Source organism: Tenrec ecaudatus, chromosome 7 (assembly GCF_050624435.1).
Source record: "Tenrec ecaudatus isolate mTenEca1 chromosome 7, mTenEca1.hap1, whole genome shotgun sequence".
Taxonomy (NCBI): Eukaryota; Metazoa; Chordata; class Mammalia; order Afrosoricida; family Tenrecidae; genus Tenrec; species Tenrec ecaudatus.
In genome coordinates this window covers 113,903,452-113,927,956 of record NC_134536.1, presented here as the reverse complement: position 1 = coordinate 113,927,956, position 24,505 = coordinate 113,903,452, and the positions used below count along the sequence as shown (strand labels likewise).

At 39.9% G+C, this 24,505-nt stretch overlaps 1 protein-coding gene across 3 annotated transcripts in view; it reads left to right on the top strand.

The window, feature by feature from the left end:
* The window catches only part of ZNF451 (zinc finger protein 451), a 92,640-nt gene extending 68,273 nt beyond the window's left edge, over positions 1-24,367 (top strand). For all 3 annotated transcript variants that reach the window (XM_075554942.1, XM_075554941.1, XM_075554943.1), the window contains 2 exons: positions 2,639-2,704; positions 22,652-24,367. In XM_075554942.1, coding sequence (XP_075411057.1) covers positions 2,639-2,704; positions 22,652-22,698 — 113 coding nt within the window. In that variant the 3' untranslated portion in view covers positions 22,699-24,367. The remainder of the gene's footprint in view (positions 1-2,638; positions 2,705-22,651) is intronic.
* Positions 24,368-24,505: the final 138 nt, after the last annotated feature.

Genomic DNA, 24,505 nt, shown 5'->3' with positions numbered 1-24,505 from the left:
CTTTTTAACTCTTGGGGGCTCGTTAAACTCACAACACAATCCATACTTACATCCGTTGTGTCAAGCATGTTTGTACATTTGTTGCCATCATTTTCCCCATCCTCACGAACCCTTGTTAATTTATAAGTTATCATTTTGTCATGTCTTACACTGTCCAGTGCCTCCCTTTACCCACTTTTCTGTTGTCTGTCCCCCAGGGAGAAGACTGTATGTAGATACTTGTGATCAGTTCTCCCTCTCTTCCCCGCCTTCCCTTTCCCCTCCTGGTATCTCTACTCTCATTATTGGTCCTGAGGGGTTTGTCTGTCCTGGATTCCCTGTGTTTCTAGTTCTTATCCAGTGTACAACACATGTAGTATTCTTAATCAGAACATCTTACCCACAAACATGTCTTCATTTTAACTCAAGTCTCTTGTTTCAGAGATACAGATACAACATGACTTAAATGTTCAGTTTTTTTTTTAAAAAGGAAACAAGGACCTGACAATCTGTCAGCCCCCATGCTAGCTGGGTGTTTTGTTTTTTAAATATTTGTAGTATTTAAAAATGTTTCCAAGTGTTAACTCAATCCTGCTGGCAACACTGTGATAACGCCTTCTTTTATAGAGGAGGCAGTGGGGTCCAGAAAGCCTAAATCACCTATGGCTGCACAGTAAATGCTTTTCTCCCCATAAATAGGGCCTGCTAGAGCTGAAGTTTTTACTGGCACAGATCCTTGGTTTCATGGTGGACATTCATCCATTGTGAGTGACTAGCGCTAACCTGGAAGAATGAAAGTAGTAAGAAATCTTCTAAGATCCAACCACATAGTTATATATAAGAATAACAATCAATTACGAATACTTTGTGATGTTTTTTTAAATCATATATTCAGGAAAATGTGTTTCTTTTAGTCAAAAGTCAAAAATAGTGGTTTGTTAAAAGTTTTGGGACTTTAAAAGTAAACTGTTGAAGTTAGCCAAAGAAAATGATTAGCATTGTAATGTCCATAGGATCGGTAGTCTCATAATTAAACAAGTATGCCCCTCGAGAGAAGCTACTTAAAGTCAGCGTTTTGAGCACAAGGACTGCAAGCACAGTAATTTTAGTATAAACATTTATTATTGAGAAATTAACTAGAAATACTCTTTTGCTGCTTCCTCCCCATTTCTACGCAGTATAAATGTTTCAGAGTACATACAGTTTGGTTGTTTGGAGTTTTTTTCCTCCTTGTTTGGACTGACAACTGATCCTGGAGAATGATACATATAATCGTTGCTTGTCTCGACGCTGTAGAAATCCACGTTAGTGGTGAGCATGTAACGGACGGGAGCGTGCTCTCCATTATTTGTCTGTGACATGGCCTCTATTTCACTGTTGCCTAGTTTCCATGTGATACACTGATGATGCTTCCTGTTTTCACTACATTAACTGCATTCTAAATTGTTGGATTTTTTTGTTTTGTTTTTCATTTTTCCAAGTGGTAGTTTGTTGTACCTACTTCAACCTACGTATCCTTCTTGATGGCTGAATTTTTAGTTATTCTTTTGTACTGTTTCATTGTTGACTTTGATGTTAAATAAAAATATTTGTAGGACCATAGAAATCTTTTCATAGAAGAGAACTTGGCTCTAGTTAGTTGAAGAATAAGACAAAAGGAGTCCCTGCGTGGCCAAATGGTGGTTTGTTAGTAACTAGAAGTTTGGTAGCTTGAGCTCATCCAGAGGCACCTTGACAGAAAAGCCTGGCGATCCATTTCCACAAGGTCACGGCCACTGAAAACCTGTGGAGCACAGTTCAGCTCGTGGTGGTGTTGAGATGGAGTTGACTTGAGGCCACCAGGTTTTGTTTTGGGGTTTTTTTCCTTAAAAATATAATTTTGAATATTCAACTTTTATTTAAGTAAATTAAACATCTGCCTACAGTTTTGATATTTACCTAAAATATTTCTTCTTAAATTTTGATAGGATAAATTTGCACATAAGCTTTTCTGAATTATTAAATTCAATTGAAAAGACTTTGTTTTGATACTTTTTCTTGGAATGAACTACTTCACATACTCTTTGTGGGCCTGTAACTTTGTTGTATTCATCTGATGTGGCTTTAAGCCGTCCTAAAAATGAAACATAATACTTTATTGTGTTATGTACTGAGTGCTGACTGAAGTAGCATCACACTCTTATTGAATAGGCATATAATTGTTGAACTTCATTCTGAAAGTCTTGCTGCCTGATGTTTTCTTTCCTTGTTAATGAAAATGTGGGTGTTCTTAGCACCATCATTAGTCTTTGTAATATGTATCTGTGGTGTGGGAAAGAAGCCGTGTTGGTGCAGTGGTTATGTACTCACTTGCTCACCGAAAGGTCAGTGGTTCGTACTCACCTGGCACCCTGTAGGATAAAGATGTGGCAGTGTCTGCAGAAATGTACTCTGAGTTGGAATCTACTAGGCGGTGATAGGTTTGGTTGGGGCTTAAGATTTTCTTGTAAGGTTTTTGTTTGTTTGTTTTTTAAGGTCCTATGGGGAAATGGTGCAATATTGCTTAGTAGCAACTAGTAATTGGGGTGTGGAAGGAGACATTAAAAATAGTAGCTTGAGAATATGTGTAGTGCAATGCTGTTTCAGAAATTCATTTGTATTTACTGATTCTGCCTTACAGAATGTGACAGTGACGAAAGCCTGGGTATCAAAACTACTTCAGTAGAAGAATTCATGTCCACAGAAGGTAACCGAGTAGACTGGATTCTTTCTTTCTCTGTATGTCTTTTTGTTTCTCTGTACCATCTCCCTCATCCACTCAATCGTCCCCTACCTGTAATACTGAAGGCTTTTTTCCCTCCACTTAAAAGACAGTTTGCATTTCTTCATTAAGTGAGATAGGGAGGCTGCAAGCTACAGCTACAGCCTAGATCAGGCAATTTGGGGCCTTTGGGCTAAATCCCACCAACTCTGAATTTATGAAGAAAGTTGTATTAGACACAACCCCTTTTCTGTGTCTCAGCATTGACTATGTGGTCGCTTTCAAAAGGGAATAGCAAGGTTGCGTATTTGTAACCTAGATCAAAGGCTCCCTCAAAGCCTAAAATAACTACTTCCTAACCATTGACTAAGCTTGTTGATCCTTTGGGTAGGATGAAATTTAGTTTCAAATTTTTACTTATTTTTGGTATATGAAGAACTATTAAGAATATTATAAGTATGCAGCGGAATTAGGAAATATTTATGAGCTCCCAAGTATTTATGGAATATTCATATAAATCAAAATTATATATCCTCCTCAAATGAAAAACTTTCCATCGGTTCAAGAGAACTTTTTGAGTCATTTGACATCAAATCATTGACTAGCTGTGTCCACTCTCTGTGTTTATGTCATCACTTTACTTTAGACTCATGCTAGAACCGGCTGTGCATTTATTTATTTATTTTATTTTCCGGCTGTGCTTTTTAATAATTAGGGCAAATGAGAGAATAGAGGTTTTTTTTTTTCCCCTATTTATTTATTTATTTTAACAATTTATTGGGGCTCATACAATTCTTTTCACAGTTCATACATATACATACATCAATTGTATAAAGCACACCTGTACAGTCTTTGCCCTGATCATTTTTTTCTCCTTTCTTCTTTTACATTTTATTAGGGACTCATACAACTCTTACCACAATCCATACATATACATACATCAATTGTATAAAGCACATCCATACATTCCCTGCCCCAATCATTCTCAAGGCATTTGCTCTCCACTTAAGCCCCTTGCATCAGGTCCTCTTTTTTTTTCCCCTCCCTCCCCATTCCCCCCTCCCTCATGTGCCCTCGGTAATTTATACCTCGTTATTTTGTCATATCTTGCCCTATCCGGAGTCTCCCTTCCCCCCTTCTCTGCTGTCCCTCTCCCAGGGAAGAGGTCACATGTGGATCCTTGTAATCAGTTCCCCCTTTCCAACCCACTCACCCTCCACTCTCCCAGCATCGTCCCTCACACCCTTGGTCCTGAAGGTATCATCCACCCTGGATTCCCTGTACCTCCAGCCCTCAAATGTACCAGTGTACAGCCTCTGTCCTATCCAGGCCTGCAAGGTAGAATTCGGATCATGGTAGTTGGGGGGAGGAAGCATCCAGGATCTGGGGGAAAGCTGTGTTCTTCATCGATACTACCTCACACCCTAATTAACCCATCTCCTCTCCTAAACCCCTCTATTAGGGGATCTCCATTGGCCGACACTTGGGCCTTGGGTCTCCACTCTGCACTTCCCCCTTCATTTAATATGATATATATATACATATACACATATATACACATACATACACACACATATCTTTTTTTTTTTTGCATGATGCCTTATACCTGGTCCCTTGGGCACCTCGTGATCGCACTGGCCGGTGTGCTTCTTCCATGTGGGCTTTTTTGCTTCTGAGCTAGATGGCCGCTTGTTCACCTTCAAGCCTTTAAGACCCCAGTCACTATCTCTTTTGATAGCCAGGCACCATCAGCTTTCTTCACCACATTTACTTGTTCACCAGAGAGAATAGAGTTTTAAAAATTACCAAGCCTCACTGAAGAGTGAAACTGTTAGCATCTTTGACATTAAAGAACAAGAATTGTAGTAGTATTCTGTTTACCTCCAAGTCTAGCACTTGTCAGAGAGTACAAGATGGGAATTGAAGAGGCTAGCAGAAGCTGGTGTGGGTTAAACACGCACACGCGCGCACACACACACACACGGCCCAGTTGTTTGGTTTTCTGTGCATATGCTTGTTCTCTCATATAATGAAAGTAGCATGACTAAGCATTTTAGCTAGAGCTTTGGCTATTTAGCAGTTTGGGAATTCTTGAATCTGGCTCCAGCGTTCTATTTGATAAGGTAGAACACCAATTTTTCTCTATTTTAGCCAAATTCATTGGTTAACAAAGTTGGCAATAAATGTACAGCCTAATTAAAAGCAAGCTTTTCGATGTACTTGTTTTCCCAACATGGTATTTTAAGGTCCATTTCTATGCTTGTCAGCCACATAGTGATGAGAACACATTTGTGAGTCTGAGCCACAAACTGGCCGCTAAGTTGTTTATCATGACCACTAAGATAAACACTATTGAACAGCTAGGGAGTTCAGACTGCTGATTTTATGTGCCACTCCATGACTAATCCCATGGAAAATGCCAGATAAAATTACAACTTTCAAGTAACCACACTTTGGAATCCTTCACAATTTGGGAACTCCTAGCTAACCCTGGAAATCTGAGAAGTGTATAACTGGTAATGCATGGGGATTTCTAGCATGTGGTTAGCTATGCAATGCACTTATTACTAGGGGTTTTGAAGGAATTTTTATATTTTTTGTGATTGTTTGGTTTGTGAATAAAGAATTGTTAAAGAATCCAAGAAAACATATTTGGACCTTTAATCTGCAGTCACATAAGGTGAGGATATACACATTTTTAAGAAAAACCAAAGTGGAAGAGGGTGTATATGTGCCCACTTATGTGTAGTGGGATCTTGTTTTGCAGCAATAATGTTTGCCCACTGTACAATACTCCATGTAAATTAAGGAGAAACTGTCTCCTTTGACTTCCCTCTGAGACCCTGTCTTTGCCCTGCTTGTTCACCCAACAAGAACTGGCTCAAATGACCGTTCTTAGGTTGTACCATATGGAATTCTCATTTGTAGACCGTTTGATAAGGTCATTGTTTTTCCTGGCGTTCCCTTAAAGGTACAGCTAACTACTTTATCCTTTAGGATCTAACTATACCATACCACATCGATTTAAAGTATTTCTGTATGCATTCTCATAGAAGAATAGGATGGTATGTTATTTATTCTTGTGGCACCGTGGTACAGTGCTTTGGATTAAATGATTGTTGATTGAACACATGAACTTAGGTTAGAGCCACTGGAACGCAAGCCTTCCTATCTTCCTTCCCAGCAGAACCCTTTCAATGCCTGAGGAATAGTGGTCAAAGACTGGATACATTTGTGTGTGGCTTTTGGCCTTAAAAGAGGGTTGATGTTTTTTCCCCTTGGTGATTGCTCTCATTCTTTATAGACCAGTAGAAGGCTCTCTTATTACCCAGGCCCATCGTGAATACCCCGCTATGGGGAAATTGCGCGTGCACTGTGTGATGGTGAAGAGTACAGACTTTGGAGCCACGTTGTCTTGACCTAAACCTCTGTTTTGCCGCTTGCAACCGGCGTAATGGGCAGGTCATTTAACGTCACTGTTCCTCAGCTTGCTCGTTTTAAAACTAAAATCACTGAACCTGATGTTACTGGAATAAGTATGCATGTATATGGAAAGCAGTGTATGTCCCGTGTTTGTTGTTGCTATTGTAATTATAGTTAGCAATATTATCATTCTTCTTTGAATCTAAGATCTGCTCTAGAAATATAACTCCTTATAAACAGTTTGCTAATAATTTTTAAAATATGAAAATGTGACTATTCTGTTTATTTTACATAAGACTCAAACCATTGAAACATTAAGTCATTTGGCTTCAGAATTACAGCTTGAAAGTGAGTGGATGTGATTTGTTTAAGTCTTCTAACATCTAATACTGAGTTCTTATTCTGCCTCTCTCTTTAAGAAGTCTTAAAGAGAATAAAAATGAAGCAGAAATAGAATAAAAGAAACATCTCCCTGTAGAGACAAACCTCCTGTCAGTGTCTGTACTTTTTGTGTCATCTAGGATATGGCCAAAAGGCCTCTCTGCTGAGTTTTTTGAAATGAGGGCAAATGAACACACGTGTTTGTGTTACTTACCACGGAGTTGAACGTCATTAATGTTGACAGAGGCCGATTTAGCAATAGATGCCTTTTTTGAAGCACCTAGCTTTCACAACTGTTTGTGTTAGTATTTGTTTTCTTCATTTAACAGAGAGTGACTGTATTCAAAGGAATACAGTGAGTAAGTGACAGCACTTGAAGCCTTGGAGAGAATGTGAGCTGTGAATCAGGTGACCAGTGACTTTCTCGTCCAGCATTTTTAAGAGAAAAGGCACTATTAGTTCCCTGAAAGGTGTCTGCTGTAACTGGGCAGAGGAAATCGAAATACACGGTCACTTAGTCCGTAAAGCCCGTGTTGTTTCATCTCACGGTGTGTTCTTTTTTGCTCCTGTGCCCTCTCGACTCTCATGGATTCTCGCCCCCTATACCTACCCTTCCAAAACAAATTGTTTAGTTTAGTATCTGTGCCACTGAAATTTGTTCTTTGAAAATGTCCCAATCGATAGACGTCAAAAACAAACACCACTGATATGCTATTTTTCTTGTATCCCTGTGGACTCACAAGTCATTTTGTACAGAAAGTATAGCAATTGTGATTAGGTCCTTAACCAAATACTTTAGACAAGCTACGGATTCTGAGAAAAGTTAGACCATTTTATTTTAATCAAAGTGTCTGGAACAAAGTGCCTCATAACCAGTAGTTCCTAATTAATTAATTAACTCATAAGCCAATTAATCATTAATTCAGTGGTATTTTTAAAATTTTTCTATTATGATTCCTTCTTTAATTGGAGTCATGTAATAGTATGTTTTTTTTTAAGTTTTCATTTTTATTGGCTAACTTAACTGATTCCTACCTAAGAGAACATAGGAGCCCTCATGCCCAGTGGCTAGCATTGGGCTACAAAGCACCAGGGTGGCAGGTTGAAACCACCAGCCTCTCTGCAGAAGAAAAAGGAGGCTTTCTACTCCTTCAAAGAGTTACTGTCTCCAAACCCCCCAGGGGCAGGTCTTCCCTGTCTTACAGGGTCACTATAAGTCAAATTGATTCGATCACTTTGAGTTTAGAGAGCATAGTCTCTACTTGTGTGATAGCTTATATGATTCACTATCTGATCATTTTAATATAAATACATGCATGTTCTCTAATTGATGATGTTCAGAGTCTGTAGATCAATTCACTTTACTAATTCATTGTCTGAATAATTTTGAGAGATGTTAAAAGTCTACATTAGTAAATATATCACTTTCATCACTTTTGATACTGTATTATTACACTTGCAATTTTGTATTTATCTGAACCTTTTCGTATGTGCTGTGATAATGCTTCTTCCAGTTGTGTGTATTTTATCTTCCTATCTTTAATTCCATTGATTTCTGCCTTTCATTATTTCTTCCCTCCTACTAAAGGAAGGTTGGTGGTGCTATGGGTTAGGTGTTAGGCTGCTAACCACAAGGTCACTGGTTCAAACTCACCAGCCACTCCTTGTGAAAAAGATACGGCTGTCTGCTTCAGTAAAGATTTATAGTCTTGGAAACCCTATATAGGGTTGTGATGTCTGGCACAAAAAGAGAAAGAAATAGTTGGTTGATTAATTCAGACTCAGTAGCAACCTTACAGGACAAGATAGAACTGGCTATAGTGCTTCCAAGGTTGGACCCTTTTTTGAAGCCGAGTGACTCATCTTTCTCTGGGGGAATGACTACCAGGTTCAAGCATCTGACCTTGAGGTTATCAGACAAGCACTTAGCCTTAGGGCCACCAGGTCTCTTTGTTATAATGCACCAGACAGTGCACGCCACCCTTCCTCCTCTCCACTGGCCTCACCCAGAATGCCAGGGCCCCCCTCCCGGCTGAGGAAGGTAGATAGATTAGCACCAGGTGGGGTCTTAAAACACGTTCTTGCCAGTTCTTGCCACTCCTCACCTCTGGTAGTCACATTCCGGCAACCAGTTTGGTACGTTCCTGTGTACCTCTGCAAGCTCGTCCAGCCAGGCTGTGTGCAGACTACTCGCCACCAAACCAAGCCCAGCTGTGAATCTTTGCAGGCACAAATTGCCTCACGGAGTGACTGGTGGGTTCAAACGGCCAGCCTTGTGGCTAGCAGTCCAACACTCATACAACAATGCGACCAGGGCGCGTGCTTGCCATCGAGTCTGACGTAGGTGGGAGATGAAGTAGGTAATGAAAGCACCCTGGTAGGTTCAGTACTTTAATTTAGCGCTCATCTTTTTAGCATCTTACCATCTGCCTCCCTCCCCAGTGTTTCCATGTGGACAGCATATTGAGAGGTAAATATGCCCCGCTGTTTAAAACAGACACCTTTCAATATAGATGAGTGTGCATCTCCATCCCAGCCTCTTCTGCTGTGACTGCTGTATGTGCTTTGTCTACATGTTACAAATCCTACAGGACTGTATTACTCTATTTAAACGGCCGTAAGACGTTTAAAGAAAAGAATATGTACTATTTTCTACATAGGTACCATTTGTGATCCTTTTTTTCGTAGATTAGTGTTTTTATCTGGTGTCATTTCTCTTCAGCCTGAAAGAAATTCTTTTTTTTTAATTTTGTAATGCACCTTTGCTGGGGATGAATTCTCTTTTGTTTATCTGAAAATGTTATTTTCTCTTAGTTTTTGAAGGCTATTTTCCTCAGCATTGAAATTCTGCTAACCTAATTGTTTTCTTTTCTTTCCTTTTAGCACTTTAAAGATGTTCACTGTCTTCCGACCTTCATTGTTTCTGATGACAAGTCATCGTTTGTATCTTTGTTTCCTTGGATGTAATGTGTTCTCTTTTCTTCCCCCCCTTCCCCCCCTTTGGCTGCATTTAAGATTTATTCTTTGATTTTAGTTTTTAGAAGTTTTCTAGATGTGCCTAGGTCTGGTTTTCTTTGTATTTATCCTGTTTGGAGTTTGCTGAGGATCAGTAAGTTGATATTCATCAAATTTGGGGGAATTTCAGGCATTATTTGTTCAAAATTTTCACCCATTTTCTCTTTACGTTTGAACCTCCAATTACATGTATGTCACATGGCTTGAATTTACCCATAGGATAGTTTCTATCCTCTTTCCTGTTTTCATATTGGATAATTTCTACTTTCCAGCCCTAAAATTCATTGATCCTTTTTTTTTCACTGCCTTTAATCTTAGTTAATTCAGTGAATTTTCATTTTGAATATCATATTTTTTGAGTTCTAACATTTCTATGTAGTTATTTTGATTTATTTACTTTGTTTCCATTTCTTTTTTGTTTGTTCCCATTTCTCTATTGCTATTTCCTACCCTGTTCATTTTGGCTAGAGTTTCCATTACGTTCTTTAAAATATTTGTAATAGCTTTTTTAAGTCCTTTCTGTGAACTCCAACAACTTGATTGTCAACTTGTTCTCTTACGTTTTCCTGTTTCCTGGTTTTTGCTGGATACTGGATACTGGATGCATATTGTAGATTTTGCTGTCTTCATCAGAAGAGGTATTTCACTTTTTTTCCTTCTAAGGAATTAACTGGAGTAAAATTGTCCCCCTTGACGTGGGTAACAGCTGATACTACTCATTTCTCTTGGTTCTCCAACTGTTGCTTTTCACCAAGAAACTTATACCCTCTCCTGGATAGGTCACCCAAGAATTTGTGCAGTTTATTAGATGTTAAGCCCCCCCCCCCCTTTCCTCCTTTCCAGTCTTTCTGATAGGCCCAAAAGCTGTCCTTTGACACCTCAAGCTCCTAAGAGCCTGACTGTCTGGGGTGGAGCGCAGCATCTTGTCACACAAGTGTCCTCTAAGGCAAAGACGCCATCAAGCGGTGAATCGAACCCGGGGTAGTCCCCTACTCTCAGGGTTTGCTTCACCTCTTTTTCTGTCTGCATTTCATTACTCTGCAATGCCTTAATTTCTTTTGTAAAATATTGTTGTCAGAGTTGATAATTGATAGCTATGGAAAGATCATGATGTTTGTATTTCTGCTTATTCTAACTTGCTGTTTTAGTGGTTTTTAAGTTAAATGCTTTATTTCTTGTCTTTTGTGATTAAGGTTTTATCACTAGAACAATAAAAAGACCTTAGAAAACTTCAACTTTGACCATTTCCCTGATTTACATGCTATGATTTGCTTCTCTGTGTACTGTATATTGTATAACGTACAAAAAATGTAAAATCATTTCACAAAACATGTAACCACTCAGGTTAAACAATTGAAACTGGGGTTCTTTTGCCATTCTTCCCTAAGATAACCGCTTGATAGTTTGATCGTGCTTGATTTTGAAATGGAGCAAAATGGGATTACAGACACGCCTCATTTTCTTGTGCTTCGCTTTATTTTGCTTCACAGTTACAGCTTTTTTACAAATTGAAGGTTTGTGGTAAGCTCTTGTGGAGCTAGCCTACCAGCACCATTTTTCCAACAACATACTCACTTCATGTATCTGTTTCACATTCTGATCATTTACACAATGTTTCTTCCCTTTTTTTCTTGCAATAACTTATTGCATGTTTAGTAGACAAATGAAACCCACTACCATCAAGTCAAACCAAAGGGTGTCGCAAATTTTAAATCTTTGTGCAAGCAAATGCCCTCATTCTTTTCCCACAGAGCAGTCGGAATGGCCAGCCTTTTGGTTAGTAGTTCAGCATTTACCCAAGAACGCCACAAGGCTTCTTCAATAGGCTACAGGATAATGCAAAACATAACTTTTATGTGCACTGGAAACAAAATACATTCATGTCCTCGGGTTACTGAGTTAGTCACTTGATTAGGTGGACTAGAGCCAAACCCACAGTGTCTCTAAGGAGCGTGTGTGTGTGTGTGTGTGTGTGTGTGTGTGTGTGTGTGTGTGTGTGTGTGTGTGTACAAGAGAGGAAGGAAGAGAACTACCTTCCTTCTTTGATGTTGAAAATTGTTCTATGTCTGACTGTCACATGTGGCTCTTCTGTACTTACAAAGTGGCTAGTATGGCTGAAGAAGTGGATTTTTATTTATTTAAACATAAATAGCCTTACAAGTGTTGTTGCTGTTATTAGGCGCCATCGAGTTGGTTTCTACTCATAACAACTACACGTACAACAATGCAACGCTGCCCGATCCTGTGCCATCCTCACAGTTACTGTTTATATTTGAGCCAACTGTGGCAGCCACTGTTTGAATCGGTCTCCTCTGCTTTCCCAGGCGTGATGTCCTTCTTCCGTGATTGATCTCTCGACAACATGTGCAAAGTGCATGAGAAGAAGTCTCGCTGCCCTTGCCTCTAAGGAGTATTCTAGTTGTACTTCTTCCAAGACAGATGTTTGTTCTTTTGGCGAATCCATGGTGCTTTGAATGCTCTTCCCCACACCATTGTTCAAATGCATTGATGATTCTTCAGTGTTCCTTATGCAGCCTCCAACTTGTGCATGCACTGGAGGGGCCTGAAAAATGCTCTGGCTTGGGTCTGGAGCCATAGTAGTCTCCAGAGTAACTGCCCTGCTTTTCAACACTTTTAAAAGATCTTGTGCCGCAGATTTGCCCAGTGTGTGTCGTTTGATCTCCTGGTCACTGATGGTGAGTCCGTGCAAGACAAAATCCTTGGCATCGTTTCTCCATTTATCATGATGTTACTCGTTGGTTCGTTGCAAGGATTTCAGTCTCCTTTACATTGAGTCAAAATCCATGCAGAAATCTGTCGTCTTTGATCTTCATCAACAGTGCTTCAAGTCCTCATCACCTTCAGCAAGCGAAGTTGTGTCATCTGCATACGACAGGTGTTAATAACCCTTCATCCGATCCGAATGCCACATTCTACTACACATAGCCACATTCTCTCTCTGCTCAGCTCACAGATTGAGTAAGTGTAGTGAGAAGGTACAACCCTGATAGACACCTTTCCTGATTTTAAATAAAGCAGTATCCCCTTGTTCTGAGTGCACAGCTAACTTTTGATCCATGTATAGGTTCTGCATGAGCACGATTTAGATGTTCATGAATTCCCATTCTTCTCAAGGCTACCCATATTTTGTTATGATCCACAATTAATGTCTTTACATGTTAATAAAACACTAATAAACATCTTGTATTCTCAGCTTTCAGCCAAGATCCATCTAAAATCAGCAGTAATATCCCTACTTCAATATCCTCTTCTGAGTCTGGCCAGAACCTCTGGCAGCTCCATCAATGTACTGCTACAGTCATCATTGGATGATCTCCAGCAAAATTTTACTTGCGTGTGATATCAATGATAATCATTTGATAGTGTGAGCATTCTGTTGGGTCATTTTCTTTGAATCGAGTATAAATATGGATCTCTCCCAGTCATTTGGCCAAATTGCTATCTTCGAACTTTCCTAGCATGGACGAGTGAGTGCGTCCAGGGCTTCATAAGTTTGTTGAAGCACTTCTGTTGGTGTAACATCAATTCCTGGAGCCATGGCTTTGACTTATGCTGTCAGTGTGGTTTGGACTTCTTTCTTCAGCACCATTGGTTCTTACTCATGCTACCCTCCTGTGATGGTGGAATGTCCATTAGTTTGTTTTGGTAAAGTGACTGTGTATTCTGTTTTCCTTTTCCCTTAAAATCTTTTTAAGTATTGAAACTTGAAGCCTGAACTTTTCTTCTTGAATTCTTTTAATTTAAGATACCCTGTGCGTGCTCTTCTTTTTTGGTTTTCTAACTCTAAGACTTTGTCCATTTCGTCATAATACTTTGTCTTCTCAAGCTGGCCTTAAATCTTTCCATTCAGCTCTTTCGACGTCAGCATTTCTTCTAACTGCCTCAGCTGCTCTGTGATCAAGAGCAAGTTTCAGAGTCTCTTCTGGCATCCACTTTCATCTTTTCTTTCTTCCTTCCCTGTCTTCTTAATGTCCTCTTTGACTGTCGTCATGAATGCTATCTTGATGTGCTCCCCCAGATCATCTGGTGTTCTCGCCTTAGTGCCAATGCATCAGATCTCACTGAGGTGCATAAGTTTGAATAATAGTCATGTTGATTGGATTTCCTTAAAGGTGGGTAAATGTGATCCTGTCACAGGCAGCAGTTACACTTTAAGCTAGATCTTGAGATGTCCTTTTTGACAAGCGAATGCAGCACCATTCCTCTTGAATGTGTCATTCTAAGATTTTCTGATTCCAAATGGCCAATACCTGTCCATGTTAGCCTAGGACATCAATATTTATGTGTTCTATTTCATTATTTGATGGTTTCCAATTTTCCTAGAATCATAGTATATGCCAACTTCTGATCATTAGTTGATTTTTGCAACTGTTTCTTAACTCGAGTTGTGCCCCATCAGCAAATGAAGATCCCACAGGCTTTACTCTATTCACATCACCATGATCGATTTTGCTTTAATAACACAGCTCCTCTTTACTCACATTTTGAATCTCTTCAGATTCAAGGGGCCCATCCTTTGCCACTATCTACAACAATGTTCTGCTTCCATTCAATAGGCCTTCAGTATCTGACAGTGCTTCAAACTTATGCACAAGGTTCTCAGAGGCTCTTTCCTCTGAAGTGGGGAGCAGACTCCTTCATTGTCTGTTCTTAGTCCAGAAGCTCTGCTGAAAAACCTGTTTATTGAGCGTGACCCTGCTGGCATTTGCAATACCAATGACATACCTCCAGCCTCACAGCAGTGCACAAGCTGCTACAGTACGAAAATGACAGACAAATGGTGGCCTGTGAGTTTAGGTTGCATTTTCATGGGAGTGTCGTTTCCATCCCTTCACACTGTTGTAAAGATTCATCCATGTCTCATGTAGCTTTGGTTTGTTTGAAAAAACAAGCCAAACTCTCAGCCATCAAGGCAATTCTGATTCATAGGAACCCTGTAGGACAAAGTAGAACTTCCCCTTTGAATTTTCAAGGTGGTAAATCTTTACAGGAGCATAAAGCTTTCCATCTCTCTCTAGCAGAGCAGCTAGTGGTTTCAAATTCCTGACCTTCCGGTTAGTGGGTCAACCCACACATAATACATAACCCACTGTACCAACCAGGTCCTATGTTTTCCAGTAACTTTATAATTCCATGTCCTATGCATATACCACAATTTATTATTGCTAGGCATTTTGATTGATGGACGTTTGGACGATTGCAAGCGATGCTGCTTTGAAGACTCTCTTACGGTGCACATATGCCAGCATTTCTGGGACTACTCAAGTGGGTTGCAAAAATCTACTGGAAAAAATCCATTGTCTTTTAATTCCACAAAGTTTTTGAACCCCATTGTATACTGAGTTGAATTGTGTTCATCGTGAGTTGCTGATTCAACCTTTTTCCAAGACGCACATTTTTTTTTTTTTACATTTTATCAGGGGCTCATACAACTCATCACAATCCACAGGTATACATACATCAGTTGTATAAAGCACATCCGTACATTCTTTGCCCTAATCACTCTGAAAGCATTTGCTCTCCACTTAAGCCCTCTGCATCAGGTCCTCTTTTTTTTTTTTCCCTCGCACCCCACTCCCTCATGAGCCCTTGATAATCCACAGATTGTTATTTTGTCATATCTTGCCCTATCCGGAGTCTCCCTTACCCCCCTTCTCTGCCGTTCGTCTCCCAGGGAGGTGGTCACATGTGGATTCTTGCAATCAGTACCGCCTTTCCAACCTACTCACCCTCTACTCTCCCAGTATCACCCCTCACACCCCTGGTCCTGAAGTTATCATCCACTCTGGATTCCTTGTGCCTCCAGCTCTCATATGTACCAGTGTACAACCTCTGCCCTATCCAGTCCTGCAAGGTAGAATTCGGATCATGGTAGTTGGAGGGAGGAAGCATCCAGGATCTGGAGAAAAGCTGTGTTCTTCATTGGTACTACATCGCACCCTGACTGACCCGTCTCCTCCCCTAAACCCCTCTGTGAAGGGATCTCCAGTGGTCGACACTTGGGCCTCAGGTCTCCACTCTGCACTTCCCCCTTCATTCATTATGGGGTGTGTGTGTGTGTGTGTGCATATACACACACACACACATATATATATATATACTTTTTTTTTTTTTTTGCATGATGCCTTATACCTGGTCCCTTTGGCACCTCGTGATCGCACCGGCTGGTGTGCTTCTTCCATGTGGGCTTCCATGTGGGCTTTATTGCTTCTGAGCTAGATGGCCGCTTGTTCGCCTTTAAGACCCCAGACACTGTCTCTTGATAGCCGGGCACCATCAGCTTTCTTCGCCACATTTGCTTATGCACCCGTTTGTCTTGGGCAATCGTATCATGGAGGTGTGCAGCTAATGATATGATTTTTTTTGTTCTTTGATGCCTGGCAACTGATCCCTTTGGGACCACGCGATCACACAGATTGGTGTGTTCTTCCATGTGGGCTTTGTTGCTTCTCAGCTAGATGGCCGCTTGTTCATCTTCAAGCCTTTAAGACCCCAGTCACTGTCTCTTTTGATAGCTGGGCACCATCAGCTTTCTTCACCACATTTACTTGTTCACCCGCTTTGGCTTCAGCAGTTGTGTCGGGAGAGTGAGCATCGTAGAGTGCCAATTTAATAAAAGAAAGTATTCATGCATTGAGGGAGTGCTTGAGTAGAGGCCCAAGGTCCTTCAGCCACCTTAATACTAAACCTTTAAATATAGACACACAGATCTATTTCCCCACCCTCATATATATATTTGCATGTACATGTCTTTGTCTAGACCTCCATAAATGCCCCTTGACTCCTAGCTCCTTCCTCCATCTCCCTTGACTTTCCTCCTGCCCCACTACCATGCTCCGTCCCCACCTGGGCTACAGCTATACCTCTTCTCTACGCAACCTTACCCTTGATCATTCCCCACCAGGCCTGCCACTCCCCCCTCACTACCATTTTGGGTCCCATGTTGTTCCCTTGTCCCTGTGTTTGTTAACACCACTTCCTTACACCCCCTACCCCCCACCCCAAGTCCCCCCGGAACTGTCGATCCCGTTGTTTTTCTTCCAGATAGTTCATCCAGCCTGTCCTATTCAGACAGACCTGTGGAGACACTAACATGTACGACAGCAAGACAGAGGAAACCAAAGCAACAGTATACAACCAGACAACAAAACAACAAAAACAAACCACTGACAAAGAACAAAAAAACAAAGAACAACAAAAAAAACAAAGAACAACAAAAGCTTGTAGTTAGTTCAGGGATCGTTTGCTGGCCCTTAGGAGCGTTTTCCAGTCCAGTCTGTTAGGGCACCACGCCCTGGCCCCAAAGTCCAATTTCAGCATTCCCTGGGGACCTTGCCACTCCATTCCCCTGCTGTTCCGCTGCACTCCCCCAGTGCTTTGCCTTGGTGTGGTGGGTTCAGGTCAGGTGCAATTCCCACACAGTGTCTCCGGTGCTGTCCCCTGTATCGCCCTTAGTCACTGAGGGGCATCATGTCTCATAGTAGGGCCAGCCATGTTGTTCTCTCTGTGGACTGGCTGCTCTACTCAGGAACATCATCCTCACGGTCTCGTGGGCCAGGCTGTGTTCCACTGTCTCCTCCTGCCCCTTCATCTGCTCCCGTGTGCTCTGATCAGATATGTCCATCTCCCGGAGCTGCAGAATCAATGTCATCCTTTGAAACAAATTCTTTTCGGGGGAGGGGCAGGAATCCACTTAATTTTTGGTGCTGGGGCCAGCCTCCCAGACCTCTCCACTGGTTCTCTACTCCACGCCGGCATATTGCATTCACACCTTGCGGCACTGGGTTGAAGTCTGGTCCCACTTTCCCTGTGGAGATATAAACAATACCCTCCCCTTGGGTGGATTAATGCCCCATGACCCCACTACCCTTTTCTTCCTTATATTCATCCTTTTATTTTCCTTTCCCCACCTCCTCCACTGTTGTCTACCATGTGCATCCCTGGTTTTGATCTGGTCTCTGCCATAATACACAGTCTTCATCCCAAAAATGTTTTTCCCCTATGTCACTTTTGCTTTTTTAAAAAGAGGACCTGATGCAAGGGGCTTAAGTGGAGAGCAAATGCCTTGAGAATGATTGGGGCAGGGAATGTATGGATGTGCTTTATACAATTGATGTATGTATATGTATGGATTGTGGTAAGAGTTGTTTGAGTCCCTAATAAAATGTAAAAGAAGAAAAGAGAAAAAAATGATTAGGGCAAAGACTGTACAGATGTGCTTTATACAATTGATGTATGTATATGTATGAACTGTGAAAAGAATTGTATGAGCCCCAATAAATTGTTAAAAAAAAATACCTCAGTGGGCTCATGTTGTCCTTGTCCTTTTGTGCCTGACTTACTTCGCTTAGCATGATTTCCTCCAGTTCTTCCCATGCCGCTATGTGCCTCATACGTTCATCATTGCTTTTTAGTGATGCGTAGTACTCCATTGTATGTATTTAGCACAGGTTTTTAATCTAATCGTCAGTTGATGGAAATTTGGGTTGCTTCCAGCTCCTTGCAATTGTGAACTGTGCCGCAATGAACATTGGAGCACAGATGTCTGGCCTTGGTTTGTTTCTTGCCTCTTCTGGGTATATGCCCAGTAGCGGATTTGTGGGTCATATGGTAACTCTTTTTCCATCTCTTTTAGGTATCGCCAGATTGATTTCCATAGTGGCTGTACATACTTACAGGCCCACCAGCAGTGGATGAGAGTTCCCGTTTCCCCACAGCCCCTCCAACACTTGTTGCTTTCTAGATTTTTTGACTTGCGCTACCTTTGAGGGTGTCTGGTGGTACCTCATTGTTGTTTTAAATTGCATTTCTCTTATGGCTAAAGATCGGGAACATTTTCTCATATGTTTGTTGGCCATTTGGATTTCTGCCCCTGTGAAACTTCTGTTCAAGTCCTTTGCCCACCTCTCAAGTGGGCTATTAGTTTTTTTCTTTTTGGAAGCTAGCAGAATATTGTAGATTTTAGTAATAAGGCCTTTGTCTGATGTGTCATTGCTAAAGATGTTTTCCCAGTCTGTGGACTCTCTTATTACTCTCTTGGTGAATTCTTTCGATGTACACAAGTGTTTTATCTTCAGTATATCCTATTTGTCAACTTGTGCCTCCTCTGTGTTTGTGTCCTTCCCTATTTCTGATAGCCTGTGTATTTCCTGTGCCAAATTTCTCAAGTTGGTCCCAATTCCCTCATTGATGGCCCTAATAGTTTGGGGTTTAACTTCAAGGTCCGTGATCCACCTTAAGTTTATTCTTGTGCATGGAGTGAGATAAGGGTCTTGCTTCATTTTTCTGCATGTGGATATCCATTTTTTCCAGCACCACTTGTTAAAGAGGGCATCCTGCTTCCCATTTGATATTTTTGGGGCCCTTACCAAAGATCAGCTGTCTGTATGCTGATGCCTTTATTTCTGGGTTTTCAGTTCTTTTCCATTGGTCTGAGTATCTGTCATTGTACCAATACCATGCAGTTTTGAGAACTGTGGCTTATAGTATGTGCCAAAGTCAGGTAAAGCAAGTTCTCCCACGGTAAGATGCACATTCTTGATAGTAGTGTTTATGAGTTCCCATTGATCTATAGCCTCAACAATTATTAAGGGTATTCAGTGTTTTGTTTTTTATTTTAACTTGTCTTATGAGTATATACTGATACTACTTTCTGGCTGTTTAAAAAGGTATTTCTGTATTTCATGGCATTTACATTTGATTATATTTTTCTTATCTGATTATTCCAGAACGGAACTACTTGCTTTCTTTCTGAACATAAGTTCCTTGTATTATGAATATTTTCTCCCAGTCTATGACTTAGTATTATGTTTACTAAATAGTCTTTTTAAAATGTGTTTGATGAGACATACAAAGCACATGTTCCTTAGTTTCCATATGCTCTTTTGAGTCTTTTAAAAAAATCATTTTATTGGGGGCTCGTACAGCTTTTATCACAATCCATACATCAATAATATCAAGCCTATTTGTACACTTGTTGCCACCATCATTTTCAATACATTTTCTTTCTGCTTGAGCCATTGGTATCAGCTCCACCTCTTTTCCCTTCCCTCACTCATGGACCCTTATTAATTTATAAATTATTATTTTCTCATATCTTAACACTGACCGATGTCTCCGGTCATCCACTTTTCTGTTGTCCGTCCCCCTGGGAGGGGGTTATATGTAGATCAGTGTGATTGGTTCCCTCTTTCTCCCCACACCTTCCACTTACCTTCCTGGTATCGCTATTCACAATATTGATCTTGCAGGGTTTATCTGACCTGGATTCCCTGTGTTTTTGGTTCCTGTCCGTACTAGTGTATATCCTCTGGTCTAGTCGGATTTATAAAGTCAACTTGGGAGAGGAAGCATTAAAGACCTATAGGAAAGTTTTATGTTTCATCAGTGCTATACTGCACCTTGACTGGCTCATCCCTTCCTTGTGACCTTTCTTATGAGAATGTCCAATTGTCAACAGATGGACTTTGGGTCTCACTCCGCACTCCCCCTCATTCACATTGTTATGATTTTTTGTTCTGGGTCTTTGAACCCGTATACCTGATCTCATTGACACCTCATGATCACACAGACTGGTGTGCTTCTTCTAGGTGGGCTTTGTTGCTTCTCAGCTAGATGGCTGCTTTTAAGACCCCAGATGCTATATTTTTTGATAGTCAGGCTCCATCAGCTTTCTTTACCACATTTGCTTATGTACTCATTTTGTCTTCAGCGATCATGTTGAGAAGTTGAGCCAGGTTATTAGGACAAAGTGTTCTTGCATTGAGGGAGTACTTGAGTAGAGACCCAGTGTCCATCTGCTACCTTAATACTTAACATATAAATATATGTACATAGATCTATTTACCTGTTGTTAAATATATAAATATATTTACAAAGTACATGCCTGTATTTAGACCTCTATAAATGATCTTCGCCTCCGAGTTCTTTTCTTTATTTCCTTTTACTTTCCTCTTGTCCCACGATCATGTTCAGCCTTCATTCGGGTTTCAGTAATTCCTCTCGGGTACATTGCCCTTGATCAAGCCCTAGCAGGCATCCTATACCCTCCTCGCCATCAATTTTAGATCACTTGTTCCCTTGTCCCTAGGTTTATTAACACCTACTTCCTTTCCCCTGCCTTCCTCTCTCCCGTGTTCCCGGAACTGTTGATCCTGTTGTTTTCTCCTCCTATCTTATATACATAGACATGCAGAAACTAAGCACCAAATCAAGGCATAGCAAAACAAAAACCTAAGGACAAAAAAAGCCTGTAAATAGTTCCAGGTCTGTTTGTTGCCCTTTGGGAGTGTTTTCCGGTTGAGTCTGCTGGGGTGCCACGCCCTGACCCCAAAGTCTTTTTTTTTTTATATTCCCAGAGGACTTCATAGCTTTGCTCCCCATGTTACTCTGTTGCACACCCTTGGGGGATCTTATTGAAGCCCTTCTCTAAGGGCTTGCAACTATTAAATTACCTTCTAGAAGCATTGTTTTTTTCCTTTCATGTTTAGCATATTAGGACTCTGGGATTTTGTGTGCATGTGTGTGTGATTAGTGGCAGGTAGAGTAAAAATTTCTGTAATTGACTCACCGTGACTTAAGAAAAGGACCATCATTTCCCTGCCACCTTGGTCAAATTACATGTCCATATATGTGTGGATCTGTTTACAAGCTCTTTTGTATTATTCTGTTTAACTACTGTTACACTCATAACATTCTTTTAAAAATTATTATAATTGACTATAAATTTTCCTAGCTTACATGCCCGGGTCACATTATTCATTGCTAAGGGTGTTTCGGCTTTTCTGTGCATTATTTCATCCCTATGAATTCATTTAAGGACAGCTCACTGACCTCAGGTGTAGCTTAAACTTCACCACACATACTTTACACAACCTTCCAGTATTTTAACTGAACAGTTTAGCACCACTGCCCTGACTCCGAGGATGATGCAACTATGTCTTAGAACACTCCCTTCTGCCTATCAATCAGGTAGGCACTGAGAGGCGTCCTGTTCTGAGGAACACTGGGAGGAGCGAGGTCTGTGTGACAAATCAGTGAAGACCATGAAATGGATATCTAATTCCGTCCTCCTGGGCCTTAGCATCATTCCCAGGGAGTAGATGGAGAACTCAGGAATGTCTGGCTTGTTTATTGTTCTCTCCCTGTGCTTGATGTAGTGAGAATCTAATAAGTATTTATCAAATGAACACACTTGCATCTATATTGCATTTTTCAAAGATGACTATTATGTAGACATGAGTTTTGGGGTTTATTAATCATTTTATTGGATGTTCCTACAGCTCTTAGAACACTCCATACGTCAGTTATATCAAACATTTGTGCATATGTAGCCATCATCATTTTCTAAACATTTACTTTCTATTTGAGACCTTGGTATCAGCTCCTCTTTTTTCCCTCTCTTCCCCGCTTCCCACCCTCATGACGCCTTGATAAATTATAAATTATTGTTGTTTTCATATCTTACATTGACTCCTGTCCCCTTCACCCAGGTTTCTGTTGTTTATCACCCTGAGTGGTGGGGGTGTCAGCGGGAATGTGTACATCATTGCAATTGGTTCCCCCTTCCTCCCTCCTTCCCCCACCTTCCCACTACCCTCCTGATATCATTACTCCCGTTTCTGTTCCTGAGAGGTTTACATGAGATTTACTGTCTTGGATGTTAGAAAGTTTAAAGCTAAAGTTTGAAAAGCCTGTGAGAATTTGCCATCTTATGATTGTGCTTTTCTGTTTATTTTAAAACATACGCATCACCTCAAGTCTTTTTGTAAGTAAGTGACATGGATTTTTCTTTTTAATGTTGAAATAAGTGATTACTTGCCAACTGATTGATGTTTTACAACCCTAAATGGAAATAACTTGTAAGTTCCTTAGTATATTTCATCATAAATTTTAAATTTCAGTTTGAGATCATATCCAAATTCTTATATTTCATATTGCTCACATTTTATGGCAGAGAAACTAAGTTTTCCAAGTTTTTCTATTTGGGTGTTTCTTATTATTAAAAAAGATAATATGGCTAAGATTTAAATAAAGCATGTTTTTTAGTTTTCTTCCCTAAAGATTAAAATTCTGTATATTTTTTTAATGCAGATGTGGAATTAGAAGAAGCTATTAGAAGAAGTCTTGAGGAAATGTAGTTAAAGATGATACCGTACAACATCAAGTGGCCTTGAAGAGACTCTCAGGATGAGTTCTTGAGTTTGTTTTATAAAGAAGACCAGAAATTTACTAGCATAAATATATTTGAAAACATACTTTTGCATTCAAGTGTTCAAGATCTGATTCTGTATGTTTTTGTGCTATGATGCAAAGATGTTTAGAAGGTTTAGAATATACATGGATACAGATATCAGTCATATATTCTAATAAGGGCATGACAGTTAGCCCGGAATGCGCATGCTTAGGTTACAAAGGGTTTTTTTCATCGCAAAGCACTTGGCAGCTATTCACGTATCTCAAGTGCTACCTGCTCTTTCCCTGGCACCGTACAAGCGACTCCTGTGTATTTTTTAGGAGTGGAAATGAATGTAAACAAAGCTGCTCAGTTTTTCTGTAAATCTCATGTTGCATTTATATATAATACCTTTGAGGTCTTTGTTTATAATTATTAGACTAGCGTAACAGAAACTGAACATGGAAGTAGGTTAACATTTTTACCAGCAATGTATGTACCTTACGGGTTTAGCTCAAATGTATATTCCTGTTTTAATTAGCGCTTACATTGTTAGAATTAAAGAAAAATACTCTAATTTTTCTTAAAACAATTAAAAATAAACCTTTTCCATTACTTGTACCTGAAAATACTTTTATATGACTTTTATTATCTATATTGTCAAATGGGAATGATGCTAAAATATTTGCATAAAATTGAATTTATTTTTAATAATCTTAGTCCTTTATTATATTTGTATAAACATTATTCTTCAAAAATAATTTAAGATCTACTCAGGAATATTTTTCCTTAACTGTTAAAAAAAATTCTTACCTAAGTATGTTCATCTTATTCATTGAACTCTCAGTTTCCTACATTTGGATTAGAAACTTAATTTCTTAAGGTTGAGGCCCCATTATGTATAGTAAAAATCATGCGTCAGTAGAAAACTAAGAAAAAAATTTGTCATACTGTCTTTGTATATGTTTCATGTTGTTTGATCAAAAATGGTATCCCTAAAAAAGTGACTCATTAACTTGCCAAACCTAAAGACATTTTTATCAAAAAGCCTTTGTAACCAAAAAGAAACAAAAAAAGAATATTTTTATTCTTCCTCTGTAACACTGGATATTGTATTGTGAAATGGGATTACGTTGTTTTTTGTTGTTTTCGGACCACATTGAGCATCAAGTTATTTTTCTCTCTTAAGATTTCAGTTGGCTTCCTTCCAGCTTGGTGTGAAGAAAGACACCATAGCTAGAGAATGTATCTGTCATCATTCCAGAGTGACCACATTATACTTTGAGTTTGAAGGTTCACATGGTCTGGCAATTCTTTGGGAGGTGTCTTGAAGCTGGACCTTAAAGACACCTGAGAGACACCAACAGGAGTTTCTAACTAGGAACAGGAAGAAGAGCTCAACAGAGGTGGGGCCAGCGTTCCACACCCTGGTGTGATGTCACGATGCCCTATTAGAAAGCTTCTGTGGTATATGATAGAGAGCACCCGAAACTTTAGAAATGAAGAGAAAGATGTTTCATCATGACCTTTAAGAAGTGGCAATTGAAAAAAAAAAGTGGCAATTGGATTGTTTCATGTTTTAATTATAAATTGTGACCATTGTGTTTTTACCTGTAAATCAATTAAAAGTCGTTAGAAAGTATGTCATAATTGAATTTATTTTAGACACCGATGTAGTTAATTGAATGATATTAGAGACTATTACATGGATTATTGAATTACCAAAACTAAATGTTTCTGACAGTGACGAAGATGATTTTCTTTACATCATT